General features: G+C 36.0%; 1 protein-coding gene across 27 annotated transcripts in view; it reads right to left on the bottom strand.

The window, feature by feature from the left end:
• The window catches only part of HDAC9 (histone deacetylase 9), a 546893-nt gene that overhangs the window by 312229 nt on the left and 219474 nt on the right, over positions 1-15190 (bottom strand). For 2 of the 27 annotated variants that reach the window (XM_070264605.1, XM_070264620.1), the window contains exon 1: positions 334-357. The exons of 24 other annotated variants lie outside the window; for them this stretch is intronic. In XM_070264605.1, the coding sequence (XP_070120706.1) occupies positions 334-349 (16 nt within the window). In that variant the 5' untranslated portion in view covers positions 350-357. Of the gene's footprint in view, positions 1-333; positions 358-15190 lie in introns of those variants that run through there. One more of the 27 variants, XM_070264617.1, reaches the window with a different exon arrangement.

The following is a 15190-nucleotide window of genomic DNA, read 5'->3' as shown; positions in this document are numbered from 1 at the left end:
CTATACACAGTATGGCTCGCAGTCCAGCCCTTCCCTTTTTACTTCCTTCTATAAGAGTAACATTCTAAGCATTCTTAGAAAGACATACAGTAGCTTAGCAGTTATCCCCAGCTCTTATCTGAGAATAAGTCTACTTTCCTGACTAATCTCTTTTACAGTGTTCTTCCTACATTTTTGAAATTAAAAATGTCTCATTCTCACCCTTTTCCTCTCCCAGTTTCCAGTAGAATATAGGAGGCTAAGGCAATGAAAAACAGACCTATAGCCTTCGGCATTGGACTAGAGTTAGCAGCAGATCCATCTACATCAAGACTATCATAGGCTTGGTCTAACCTTGGGACATGTCCATGGGCAATCCAGGAGGAATCAGGAGATGGAATCTCTCAGTCTCAGTCCTCCCAGCTGAAGAAGCCACAGGACTGGAATCTAGGATTACTGGTGGCATAGACTGTGTAGGGCTAAGAAATGGAAAGAGTCAAAATGAACCGAGTCAAAGAAAGAAAGAATGAGAGAAGACTGATTGAGGCTACGGCAGAGAAAAAGGATCTACGGTAGAACAAAAATAGTATACTCTTCTTGTTTAAATTGATGTAATGTATTTCTCATCTCTCTGAGACTATTGTTAAATTGTTTTAAATTTTCTTCTGTTCCCTGCACTGAATGTATTTCTTTTGAGGTTTTTTGTTTTTTTCCCCATTTGAGAGGTTTTATTTCTTTCTTTAAAGTTCAAAGTTCTTCTGAAAGATCAGGGGTTCTGGCCAGCAGGTGGGAAGTAGGTTGACAATTCTCACATTCTGTATATAGACTTTCACTTAATACACTATTTATCAATCCCATCTTTCACCCCCAGCTTCCCATATCCCTGGTGTCCCAAAGTCTCAAAATTCTATGGATTAATTTCTTTAAATAATCAACTTCCCAAACTCTGCTGGGCAAGAAGAAGGGCAGACTCCTAACCGGGTGGGGTGGTAGGGCAAGGAAGGGAGAAGTATGATCTTGTGACCTAACTGCTATTTAAATAGACTTTCAACCAACCATTATATTCAGCCCTTAGCATCATCCCCACCTGTAATTCCTGGATCCTTTAGAGTGTGGGAGAACAAAGTCCCCTGCTTCCCAACACTCTCCCTGCAGACACTGAGGTTGAGTTTCCTCCACGGTTCTAAGTCAGTCACCACTCCTATACCTCTTCCCATCTTCCAAATATTTGTTGGCATCCCTTCTCCATGATGATCTCCTCTCCTATTCTCTCTCTCCTCAGGGTTTATACTTTTAAATCTTTATTGTTAGCTCAAGGTAGTTTCTGGAAATAACGGAGATAAATATGTTTTCATTAATACATTGGAAAAACTATGTGATATTTTAAAAAAGTGACTATCACCAATAACCTTTATATGTTATCAAATATAAGAATACTTCGATTTCAGAAAGAATGCCTCTGGTAGCTCACTCTATGATATTGTCTGATTAAGAAACATTTTCTTACATAATGACGGTTATTTTATTTCTAATTTATTAATATTTTCTCTCAGCAATAGGTGTTGACTTTTTTCATGCTTTTTATCCATCTCTAGTGTGATATTTTTTCTTTTGATGTGTTTCTATAATTATTTATTAATGAATTCCTGACACCAAGCCATCTCTGGTTGAGGTGAATTATTCTTTTAAGATATTGCTAAATTTAATTTGCTATATTTTATTTAGACTTTTTGCCTATATATTCATAAAAGAGATTGCTCTATAGATATATTTTTGGTGATATTTTCCATTAGGTTTTGGATTCAGGATTACGTGACTTTCAAATTTTTAACTGGAATACTTTCTATCAATTTCTATTCACACAAACAGGAATTTATGTCTTAAAATTTTTTAAAGCTTACTGGTAAAAAAATTTTTGAATAATAATTCTTAAATAAGTTTTCTTTCAATTTCTCCCATTTTAGATATTGCAGTTTTCTACTCCAAAATTAGAAGTAGTCAGCCAGTGAATTTTTTGCTGCTATTAAGTTTCACAGAGAATCAGCTTATGATTTCTATTTTTATTAAAATTTGTTTTTCATTTAACTTCTTTACTCATTTTTTTAAATAACTGTGCTTTACATTTTTTCTTAGTTATATTTCCAGAGATTTCTAAATTATTATTATTGTGTGTGTGTGTGTGTGTGTGTGTGTGTGAGGAAGACTGGCCCTGAGCTAACATCTGTTGCCAATCTTCCTCTTTTTGCTTGAGGAAGATTGTCACTGAGCTAACATCCATCCCAATCTTCCTCTATTTTATGTGGGATGCTGCCACAGGGTGGCTTCACAAGCAGTGCTAGATCAACACCCGGGATCTGAACCTGCGAACCCCAGGCCACAGAAGCAGAGGGTGCAGACTTAACCACTACACCACCAAGCTGGCCCCTTAAGTTATTATTTTTAAGAACCAGCTCTTGAATATATGAACTCCATCCTTCACTGCCTTTAAATCGTTTGGCTTTTTTTTAAATCTCATCCAATTCCCCTTAATATTATGTTATGGTTAAATATTAGCTTTTAAAAATTCCTAAAGTATTCTGTTTTATTTTATTTTTTTTTTACAGTTTAAAAGTGAAATTATTTAAAACTATATAGTTGCCTGGGTGTACAGCTTAGCTGCATTTCAGGAGGGTTTTTCCCCTTGACTCATAATTGCAGTTTTAATTGCCTCTGACCCAATAGTTTTTAACGGCTTAATTCTTCTAAGTAACTATTTATTTTATATTAAAGCTTTTTGTTAATAATTTCTGGTTTTATTATTTATTTATCACTTATTATGTATTATGGTGATCAGAGACTATGGTATATATAAGTAACTTTTGGCACATAACTTAATATCCAATAATATAAGCAACTAAATTTGGCATCATAAACAGACTTCTCATTCTACAGTAAATACTTTGAGAGAGGAGTTTTGTGTAAGTTCATCACCTCACAACAGGATGATTTGCCAAACGGTCCTCCACTTCTGAAATAAAGCCAGGTCTCTATTTTCTCAGTGTTAGATGGTACATTTTGATTTCTCTGCTTCTAACAAAACTGTTAGCTCACAGTCTGTTATACCTGAAAAGGGATAACTTCCTCTAGCTTCAACACAAAAACACAGGCCAAACTGAGAAACGGTGTTTTTCAACCACTTAACCACCAACTTGAATTTTTGAAAGTATTTTACAGATGCATTAATTGAAATCTACAAAGGCTCAAATGACTTGCCCACTGTGCCACGACTAGTACAGAGTACCCAGGGCCAGAACACTTTTTTTTTTTATTCAGGTGTCATAGTCCCCTTCCAATGAGCTCTCTGTTTTTATTGGCCCAATTATGGAATGCATTCACTAATTTTAAGTATTTTTCATACACTTGATTAGAAAAATTATATGCCAGAAGAGAAGCAACCGTCAAGTTTAAGTGACTAGAGAGGAGATTTTTAAAAGAATCATGTACACACACACACTTAAGCACAGCTACAAATTGTAGACTTCTGAAAAAACAAAAAATCATCTTTGAAGTAGGATGAGGAAGCCTTTCAGGGGAACTTTGGTCACACAGGCCACATTGTAATATTTACTAGTCAACCTTGTTTCCACCAGAACATTTTGGTTGTTAGTTTGAAAGTGTTTAAGTGAGGAAATAATCAGGAAAATTATTTAGTATCCAAATAAAGTTTCCACTTCTAGAAGCAATTTTAATTAGAACTCCAAAGAACAGACATGGCCCTGTTTTTTAAAAAATTTAAACTTTTGAATACCTGGCAAATGTGGTCATGGAAGCTGTATTGAGCCCAATGGAAGTCTAGTATATGTGTTCCAGTCCTGGCTCTGTGACCTTCCTATCTAACTCTAGATGTTTCTCTAGAACTCCCTTTTCTGAGATGCTTTGCACAGATTATCACCACCATGCAGTTGAATGGAATTTTTGTGAACATAATTGCAACTGATACTGTTTTTCATGTCAGGTAATATTTATTAAGAACCTATCAAGCCCCAGATAACAGTGCTAGGTAATGGAATACAGCACGAAAAGAGTAGTTACGGTCCCTGTCTCCAAAAAACTTGTAGTCTACTATTTCTTCACCTCAGATAGGATGATTCATTTATTATATTTAAAATAATAATTATTCTAATATGTTTTTCTTGTGCACACAACAGCCATTTTGTACTTCTTTGGGAGCTAGTTAAAAGTGATAAAAACAAAGAGACGTTAAACATTTATGTTACATCCTGTAACTGTTAGTATAAGTTCAAAGTTACATTTTACCACGCACCTAACAAAAGGTGGTGCTATATTCCTCAGCTCCACTTTTGTCTGTGATTATTAGAGCTATTTTAAGTTTTAATTAAAAATATGTATTTCCTAAAAATAAGTTAAATGAACACATTGCCTTTTCTTTTTTAAAAAATAAACTTTCCATTAAGCCGATAATATCAGAGATTAATAACAAAAGTAAAAGATAATTAAGCAGGGGCATTTAAAACAAATGGAATTCAAAATGTACTGCATGCTTGATTGGTTGACTAAAATTAAACAACTAATCTGAATATGACTGATGGGAATGATGCTGAAGGAACAATTAAAACAAAGCAACTCTGATAACCTCGATCAGGTTAGATCTCTTTTTATTTTCCATTTGCCTTTTGTTATTTATACCCGAAATATAAAACCTTATGATCAGTTTCTCATCTCTGTTTATGCTTGCTGTACTAGGGAAATCAATTAATTCATCAACTCAAACAGTACTCGCTTATTTGTTATGTTTGTGTCTCCCTCTTTGATCTTAAATTTCTCTATGATTCTCCTCAGGGTTATTTGTTATATCTTAGTAAAACCAGGATGTCACAGTGCTAAACTTACTGTTCTGCCATTTGTTTCAGATTATTCTTCCTACATGCTCTGATTTGCATAACTTTATTGTTTTGTGGATTCTAAGCTTGTGAATTTATTACTAAGGCACCTGCCAGTGTTACTGTATTTAAGGAACTGTCAGCAGTTTCTATTTTTGGGTTCTAAGTTGGCTACAAAAATTCTCTTTGGGCTGAATTTTGGCATGTGTTATAGGGTAACAACCCAAAAGTGAATTATTTTTAGAAAAGGGGAGAGTGGAGGGGAAATAGTTTTTTGGTTGGTTTTTTTTTTTTTTTTTTTTGAGGTATAGAAATATAAAATAGAAAACAGAAGTTGTTGGTTTCAGAAGCATTCTGAAAGATTAATTCCCTTGAGTTTTTCTGAAGTTAATATCTTTTTTCAACCCATTATTCTATACTGCAGACTCACGCCTTGAGGGATTATGGTGAAATAATAAAATTACCTATTCTATTACAGGCAAGATAGCTCATATTATGCATTCATTTTAATAATGGGACAGCAGTTTTAGGAAAAAATAAAATCATCATTTAGTGAGGATTAGACTAGAACCAACAACAGTTTCTGGTTCCTGGAAAATGACTAAGCATCTGAAGTATGACCTTCAAGTGTCTCAAAAGTAGGTTCTCTCTACCCCCCACCCCAACACACACGCACTTATCATCACAAAGAGCTTCGCTAAATTGAAGAATTAGTGATACTCCTAGTTTCATTTAGTTTTGAAGCTCTGTCTCTGGAAAGCCCCTTCACAATCTAAATCTTTATTTGGCAAGCAAAAAGGGATTCATAAGCATATCTAGAACTTCCTCAAAATAGCATAATCAGAAAATTTTTATTTTTCCAAAGCATCAAGGCATGCAGGTGGGTATCGTGCTGTTCTCATACACACACACATTCCTTAGAGTGAAGCACTAAACTATCCCCAAAGCATCCTAGAAGTGAAACATGTACTACTCTTAAAGCAAAAATAATCAAAACCTTGTAGCTAGCTAAATGGTTTATTTCTTGAGTACCTTTTTGGGGCCAGGCACTAAGCTAGAAAGTTGGGTTAATCAGCTTATATAAAATACTGCAGCAGGGAGAAAACTGTAATATGAAATTGAGAAAAGAAAGGAAAGTCTTCAAAAAAAAGTAATCTGCATCCAAGCACTGTGTACGGGAAGCATAACCTGGCCCACAGTCTTGAGCAATCTGGTCCTTCTGGCAAGTGCGTCACTGTTGTGGAATTGGAGGCATCAGAATATCAGAGACCAGTTTCAAACACTGAATCATGCAATTCATTCCATTCCCTCTTTTAACAACTTACTCACCAAGCAGTCTCCTAGTTATAATTTGATTTTCCCTGTGGAGTAACTTCCAGTGAGACAGTGCTGAGTAGGCTCACATGTGCATTCTAAATCATTTGGAGCAAAGACTTCTTATTGTAAACCAATATATTTGCATTTTGGTTTATACACTAATATCTTGTGAGTTTGGTTAATGCAAGCCTGTCTCTGAACGAGAGTTCTACTCCCAATGTGCTAACTAATTTGTGTCTAGATCTCCACTGCGAAGGTCCACACCCTAGAACCTGTGAGTCCAGCTCTGACACATAATAGGCACTTAATATATGAATGAGCAAAGGCAGTGATGCACTGTGAAAGCCCCTGGTAGCACACGTAAATTGCTACGTAGTTTTCTCTCCAATTTCAACAGGAACTAAAGTTCAAAGAGGAAAGAAGTCATGGTTTAAGTTTTTACAACTTCATTTTATTTTAATAAACTGCAAAAAAAATGTGCTAAAGCAAAGGGTTCCTAAACCATACCTCATTTCCACTCTGATGTTTTCCAGTAAGAATTACTGCTTAAATAAATATTCTTTAAACGATGTTAGATTTTTTCCTATTTGTATGGCAGCCTATTGCTGAAAGGCACCTTAGAATACTTCTGACACAAACCCCTCTTTTACAAAGGAGCAAACTGACGTTATTATTTCATCTAATCCTGTAACAATTAAAAAAAAAGGAAATAAGTACCAAAAGTAGTTTAAAATTACCAAGAAGTTGTTCCTCACTAATTAAAATAAGGAAGTTTGGTTAGTTTGATGTTAGTTAGGAAATAAATTATTTCAGAGTAACTCATCTGTATTTCTTGCTGTGTATCCAACTTTAGTTGGTATGAGCTTTTCAACTTTACCTTCAGTTTTCTGGTTATTAAGAGTTTTAAGTAGCTTTTACATATTTATGCAATGATAATAAAAACAGCAAGTTCCTCAGAAACGTGATTTTCTTTCAGTTTTTGTCTTTTTTCTTTTTTTGAGGAAGATTAGCCTTGAGCTAACTGCTGCCAATCCTCTTCTTTTTGCTGAGGAAGACTGGCCCTGAGCTAGCATCCGTGCCCATCTTCCTCTAATTTATATGTGGGACGCCTACCACAGCATGGCTTGCCAAGCAGTGCTATGTCCACACCCAGGATCCAAACCGGTGAACCCCAGGCTGCCAAAGGGGAACGCGCGCACTTAGCCGCTGCACCACCGAGCCGGCCCCATCAGTTTTTGTCTTTTAAACAAAAAAATTTGCACCTCAAAAGTGTGGTGTTGCCCACTCCATGTTTTGTTTTGCTATTGATTGAATCAGTGTAACATTTCATGCTTTGGCTTCTAGTATTAGGTTGAACTGTATACACCTCCCATATCTGTAGGTCACAAGGGTCAAATATCAGCAATTTCATGTGGTCAAACTAATATTTACTGAAAAATGTAGTTTTTACTGCAAATTAGCTATATGATAGCATTATATCTTCTAGTCAATTATTTCTAGGTTCTGATATGTAAACCAAAAATGATAACATTTTAGTTATCAAACTAAATTTAATTTATAGCAAATAACTGTTTATCCTAGGAAATACTTTTATTTCCCTAAAAACAACTATTTGTATTCATACAAGACCTCCATGTACTAATCAAAAATTAAAAAGAGATTTTCCTTACTAAATGAAATAAGTCTAGTAAATAAGTCAAATGTAGAATGAGCTCAAATAAAAATCAGTAAAAGAATTCCATTTATAGATATCTTGTTGCATATGTCCATGGATATTAATCGGTCATCAGCACATGGGAATTGTGGGGGGAAAAATCCCTCAACTCTTAGTTATTTTTACACGCCCCTTGAGGTATCCAAAATCATAAGAAAATGGTGAAATGATGGAAAATAGGGCATTGAGGAGAAAGACTTATGTTTACCTGAATAACTTGCATGATTTAATCATTCAATTGCCTACTTAACATGGATTCCAGCTATGAAGACCTCAGATTCCCACAAAATTTCCACGCTCTACAAAAGGGAATATAACTAGAAAGAAATGGCTTGCAAAGACGGACCTCGCATCAAAAGAACACAGCCTCATGTTACACAACTCTTTAACTAGCCCTTCTAACAGAGTTAAAAAATCTAAACAATTTAAAGTGCTGAAAAATCCAAAATATATATTCATTTTGGTGACGGATTGGCCACATGCACTGTGAACATGCTCCTCTACCTAATTGTTCCAGGTACCGAAAACATGCCAGCATGTTTTATTGTTTGGGACAAAACCAAAAATAAATAAGGGGTGAAGAGGAATTGAGAACTGGTAATTCCTAAAGACAAAGTGAAGCATCCACTGCATTTACATAAAATAGCCAAGAAAATAATTTAAATACTTCTTAATATCTGTTATCCAACTTAAACCTCCTTCAAGCTTCCCTTGTCCAAAATAATTTGTAAAAAATCCTAAGAATGTTGTCATTTCTAAGACAAATATATCCTTTTGGATAATTTTATTCAAAAACACATTATTTGAAGAATGTAAGCAGGAAACTTCAGTTTGAAGTAAGTTCTGAAAAGTAAAAACCAAAACTACTGCCAGAAAAAAATGGAATTTGAAATAAGACAATAACAGGTCTTTATATTTACTAATAACAAAAACAAAATTCTATAAAATTAACCATGAACAATTTCGCTTCTGCTATGTCAGAATTACATTGGTCCAATTTGTCACCTAAAAACTGCCCTCTCTATTTACAACAGCTGTGTATGGAGAACAAAACCCTGCTGATTTGACTTTTGTCAAACACCATTAATTATAGCCAGTGACAAAAAGTTCAACAGTTATTTCAAATAATTATTTTTGCCTATATTAGACGAGACCATGTGGTTTTACCACAAATTGAAATAAAATATATCAAACTTGAAAATTTTATGTGCTTATTTAAAAAACAACATACTTGTGCTATAAATTCAAATAAAACACAATGATATCTTTAATATTACTGAAACAGCCTTCAAATTCAAAGCTACCTGCTTCTGTATAAACTCAACAACTTTCATTTCACTGGAGGAAGGGACTGAATCACTGCTTGCTGTGGAAATTATCTTATCTGTCTTAACTCTTAGGCTGTATCTCCTTTGGAAGGTTTTTTTTGGTGGTGGAAGAGTAGAAGGAGAGTGGGTGTAGTTTCTCTTAAATCTCACACATATGTATCTCCATCTCAGGTATACTAAATGATGCCACTCCTCTTCTACATTTTACTTATCATTTTAATTCACTTTGCTGCTAATACTTTCAAAAATAATAAGTACATTGTAGTGATCATACAGAGTTTCATCAGCTTCTTTCACTAAATTGCTTTACTTCTGGCTGTTCTGGTAACTTGCAATGGTAAACTTGACAAGATGAAATCAGTACCATTAAAAGGAGAATAATTAATAAATCAATGTTTTCTTCATAATGACAACAGAGTTGTAGGCCATATTTTTGTTTAATTCATTGCTTTTTAACTTAAAAAGTAGGGTTTTATTTTCACATGCACTAAGCATCAAAAATTAAGGTAATTGTAATATTTCCATTCACATGCTTTGTCTTAACCTTGATCTTTGTCTGGGTAGTCTATTTCACCTCATAGACGTAACATTATTGGGTCATTTTTAACATCTGTTGGTACTTGTCCCTTTTGTTTCAGGAAATGATTCCACTTCTACATCAGTTGTCCCTTACATACATAAACAAATGTAGCTCGCCACTTACATATACGTCAAGCTCTGTGGTTTATAGCATTTGAGAGATGGTAGAAAAGAAAAAAGGCTCATTGTAACTTTAAGAACTTTCAGACTTTATCAGTCAGAAAAGGAAATTTATACTATTTTCAACTTGAGCTTGAAACAATCTGTGGTATTTTAGCATTTGGCATGGATGTCTCATGTCACTTATCACATTATACCCTGCATTATAATTATTTCTGTAAATACTGAAGTTGTTTTTAGGGACCTCTAAGCTCCATAAGGGCAAGAGCTATTTCTTATTCATCTTTTTATGCTTTAAAAAAATGCTCCTCAAATTTAACGTGCACACAGATCACCTGGGGAATCTGGTCAGCGTGCAGATTTCACTCAGTAATTCTGGGACAGGGGCTGAAGCATTGCAGTTCTGACTAACTGCGAGAATATGTTGATGCTGCCGGCCTGACAACCACACTGTGAGTTGCAAGGGCATACAAAACCCAGCGCAAGCCACGAACCACTTAAAGGTATTTCTTTCAATTTTCTGTGAGAGAAATAGGTATTTCTTTGGTTAGGTTTGGTAGAAAGCTAACATTATTGAGTACCTACAATGTGCCAAATACAGTTGATAATTCTCACATCCCTATGAGGTAGGTACTATTGTTAGCTCCATTTTACAGATAGGGAAACTGAGACACTAAGGTGAAATAAATTATCTAAGTAATTGAACCCAGGTTTGCCTGAATCAAAGGCCTCTACTCTTAATCACATCAACATCTTAGCATCTCATAGCCACAATCAATGAGGTTGTCCTGGATGCCCCGTCTCCCCTTTTCTCTCAGGGAAAATTTTCCATCCTTCAAGGCCCAGAAGGATGGCACTTCTTTGACTTCCTTCCACTTTATGTAATTTTCTGGCTGCTCTTGAGCTTCCTCAGAAATCTGTTCATCCTGCTGGTGTAGAACTTGCCAAAGTGTATTAGTTATCTGGGTGGAATCCTCTGGTCTTCTTTGCCAGGTGTCAAAAGCTTGAGAGCTGGAACTCGTCTTACTCATGTTGATACCCCAAGACTTACGGCATGGGAGCTTTTAAAAGATACAATGCCCAGGCGCCACAACCAGGGATTCAAATCTGTCTGATCTGGGTTAAAGCCTAGGCATCAGCATGTTTGTAAAAGAACCTAGGGGATTCTAATGTGCTGCCAGGTGACAATCCTTCATGTTGAGCTTCACAGGACATAGTGAGGGCTTGGACATTCACTCTAAGGGAGGTGGGTATCCTTTGAGGGTTTTGACAAGATCCCTTTGGCTGATGTGTTAAGAATCGTCTACAAGGAAACAAGGGTGAAAGCCAAGAGCTGGGCTATCAAGTAAGATGCCACCATAATAACCTAGCTAAGAGAGAACAGCCATCTGGACTCAAGGGAGTAGCATTGGAGGTGATGAGAAACAATCATGAGTCTAGATATATTTCCCATGGTACAGCCGACAGGAATTGAAGACAAATTGGATGTAGGGTCTGGCAGACAGAAAGGGAGCAAGGATGATGCCAAAGTTTTTGAGCAACTGGAAGACTAGGCTTGCTACTTACTAAGATGAGGAAGATGTCAGAAGGTATAAATAACATGTAAATACTTGACACTATTCATTCCAGAAGAGGGCCAGCTGCCCCTCTTAATTAAAATGGAGCCCACCCTTCGTAATGAAATTCTTTTCCTTGTCAAACACTCTCTTCCTGATGTCCTTCCCTAAACCAGGACTCTTCCCCAAGCCAACTTCCCAGTTCTTCTCAGAGTCCTTCTTTCCCTTACAGATCCTTTCCCAAGTTTTACCCTATGCTTATCGGAAAATTTTTTTCCAGAAAGTACACTATTCTTGCTTCTTCCTCCATCCTGAGACTAGCTGCTATTTTTCTCTCAGTGATCCCACTCTTTCCCTCAACCCTGTTCTGAAATCCCTGCTTACAATAATCCATATCTGCCTGTTTTCTCCTCCTGCACACCTAACTAGAAAAACGTCTTGGTCACCCCACTGAATCAGCAATCAGCACGCTCCATACCAGCACACCATCAAGGAAAAACAAACAAACAAAAAAAACACTCTGCCTCTGCTTGTAGAATTAAATGTTTTCAACATGAAAATATAATCTCTTGGTAAGCAGAAGATGAGAGAGTATCAAAAGTGACATGCTCCCATTAAGAAAACACTGAAAATTATTTTCCCTGACAACCAAAGATGCATCTCAGCATACTCCTGGAGGGAAATTGGACTCTGTGGGGTCTAACGTTGTAATCCTCAATAATTATTTACTCTGTGATAGCTTATGATAATGAAAATTACACTCACCACGCCTTCTTCAATATCTAAAAACACTTTGTCCTATGCCCACAGTCTGTGATTATGAGAAAGAAACAAGCTGAGTAATCCAAACTGTGATGCTCACATTCAAATCCTGAAGTAATGGACTAGAAAAAATAATTTTCTGATTATGCCACAACTTTACAGATGAACACCGTTTAATGCTGCTACAGCTACAGAGAAGAAGGGATGATTTTAATGTTGGCTTTACCTATAGATGAGATTTTTCTGCATGCCATTGTCAGAAGACATTTCAAATAAAAGACAAAGCACCTTGGGAGGCTTAGTGATGGGGGAGCTCTACATTTCTTCCACTAGAAATCTCAAAAGAATTCTCACCCAAAAGAAGACTCATATGAATTTAACTAATTTGAGATGTTAAGTATCTCTTTGATATTACGGCTAACACATAACGGAAAGTAGAAATACAATTCTTACACTTTTTATATAAATTCTAAATGAAATATGCAAAGCTACAAAAAAGCTACAGCTCCCTATTGTAAAAGAAATGAACACCAACATTTATATGATTCCATTGTACATCAAGCTGCATCTCACCTGGAGCTCATTACACAATTTGATTGGAACTTGGCTTAGTTTAGGGAAGAAAAGAAAGGTTAATAAAGCAATTATTCACGTGCTACCTAAAATCAGACAAGAATTTGAATCTTCAAAAAGGCACAGTATATAAAGTTACTCTCAAAAAGGCTAATATTCCTAGAACTCACCAATACATACCATTTCAACAGTGTTCTTTGAACCATATTAAGTAACCACTTTCTCATTTAATTTTATCTCTGCAATTCCACAGTCACACACACACACACACACACTCTCTTTTTTAAAAGCTTACAAAATGATTGTGTCGTTAAAATGAAATTACTTTTTAACAACATTAATGCATAACACCTATTTAAAATGGCCTGTTATTGAGTTTATCATCAATTTTGAGCTCTTCTGCACATGCCCTCTTTTATCTCATATGGTGCAAGGAATATGATAAGTGTTGAAAACACATCTAAGACAGGTAAGGAGATGAATGAGGTAGATAAACTGATGATGTATGGATAGGAAGAGAAGAACATGAAGGTTCTGAAGGCCTGGTTTTAAGTAGGGAGGAGATAGAATAATATGAAAGCGAAGATAGAGGAAAAAAATAGTTGTGGATACTAAGAGCAATTTCCATCTGCTCTACTGTTTAGACTCAAGTCAGATTTGACTATGACAGTAGGAAAATATCCAAGAAATCTGTAGAACTTGCTAGATAGACAGATGGATCAATCTATGCCTATATATAGATCTATCTATATTTCATCTATTTATCTATAGATCTATATATCTATATATAGGTATAGATCTATCTATCTATATCTATCTGTCTATATATATCCCTGTGTCTTGAGGTGTGAATAGAGAAATCTATTAGTTTGAACCACATGAAATTGCCTGACCTACAACAACGGCCATTGCAAATGGTTCAAACTGAGACAAATATTTTCACAGTCAATGCTAATTATCTCCTGAATTATCTTTCCTCTCTTTTCCTCCCATCCATGACTTAGGTAAATATGCTGGAAAATGGGCAACTGGAAAGTTCCCCTAAAGAGGCCGTGGGACTGCATGAGGTCACTCTGCTGGCCATGGGAGGAGCAGGGACCAGAAATCAGGGCTTACTCCCTAGCCCGGTGCTCCTTCCACAACACCACTGTGACAGTGGAAGGTTCAAAAAGAGAAACAGAGTGGAAGGAAGGGCAAATGTCAGACTTACCTGCACACTCAGAATTTCACTGACAAAATTACATCTATAAAAATAGAGCTCCCTTCCACTTCATGTACCAGAGAACAAGGAAGGAATAAAAAATGAGTCAGCAGAAAGAATGACAGTTCCCTCGAGTTCCATGAGTTAGAGGCGTTTTTTAGGGTCAGTCCCAAGTTTGCCAAATTCAGGAGTTCTCTGCTGGTGATTAGTCAACATGATTGACAATCAGGGATACTTTAAAGAGCTACTCATCCTGCCATGACACATTTTTCAGGGTTGGACAGGAGAGCCAGTGCAAAGGATTTTATACCCTCAGTCATTAATACTGTCCTGAAAAATAAGAGCTCATCCCATTCACAGTACAACTCCTCCTTTAGCTAGAAGTTAAAGACTGATTTCCAAGTTCCATGGAAGTGTCACTAGTGGATTTAACGAGAGATCGACCATGGAGCACATGGAGAAGAGAAGATAAAAAACATAGTTAAGAATCTGATCAACCCAAATAACTCACATAAGCAGATTATGGGGGGTTGGGGGAATGCTCAAAGCTGCTTTGAAAGATCTTCACAGATTTCTTAATAGCCTCAAACTTGTTAATGGAATTTAACAGGCTGTTACTGTAAGCATCCTTGATGATCACTGGGCACCACAGTGTGGTTGAACGTCCTCAAGATTTTCTATCACAGATTTGCTGGTAAGCTTGTTAAAAAGCCAGGCTGCCTCTGGTGAGTGGCAGGTGCTGAAATAACTTGGACTGTACAGTGAGAGAAAATCTTTTGTTCCCACCATCAGGAGTTGTTAAGGTTATAAAATTTGAAACTGAAAATTGGTCAACAACAACAAAAATCTGCTGCACTAACTAAAATGGATTCTATATGTGAAAAAGAAAATTAACTTTTCTCACTCAGTTTGTGGTCCAAGAAAACAAAATCAAAATATTGGGTGAATGTTGTGATTGTCTGCTGTTAAAGGCAAAGCTGTTATTTTAAATAATTGCAAAGAAACTTTTCAAAAGCCTTCAATAACAGTTTCAATAATATTTAAACCTAGCTCTAGATGGCAAATACATCTTTGCCTTCCTATGAAAGTGGGATGGCTAAAAACTTTTCTCAGGAAGACAACAGAGGTGCCTCTTAAATTTAATCTTCTCATATTTTCACCAGGGCTAAATTACAAGCAGT

This window comes from Equus caballus, chromosome 4 (genome assembly GCF_041296265.1).
Source record: "Equus caballus isolate H_3958 breed thoroughbred chromosome 4, TB-T2T, whole genome shotgun sequence".
NCBI classification, from domain to species: Eukaryota; Metazoa; Chordata; class Mammalia; order Perissodactyla; family Equidae; genus Equus; species Equus caballus.
The sequence above is the reverse complement of the archived record's forward strand: the minus strand, read 5'-3'. Positions and strand labels throughout refer to the sequence as shown.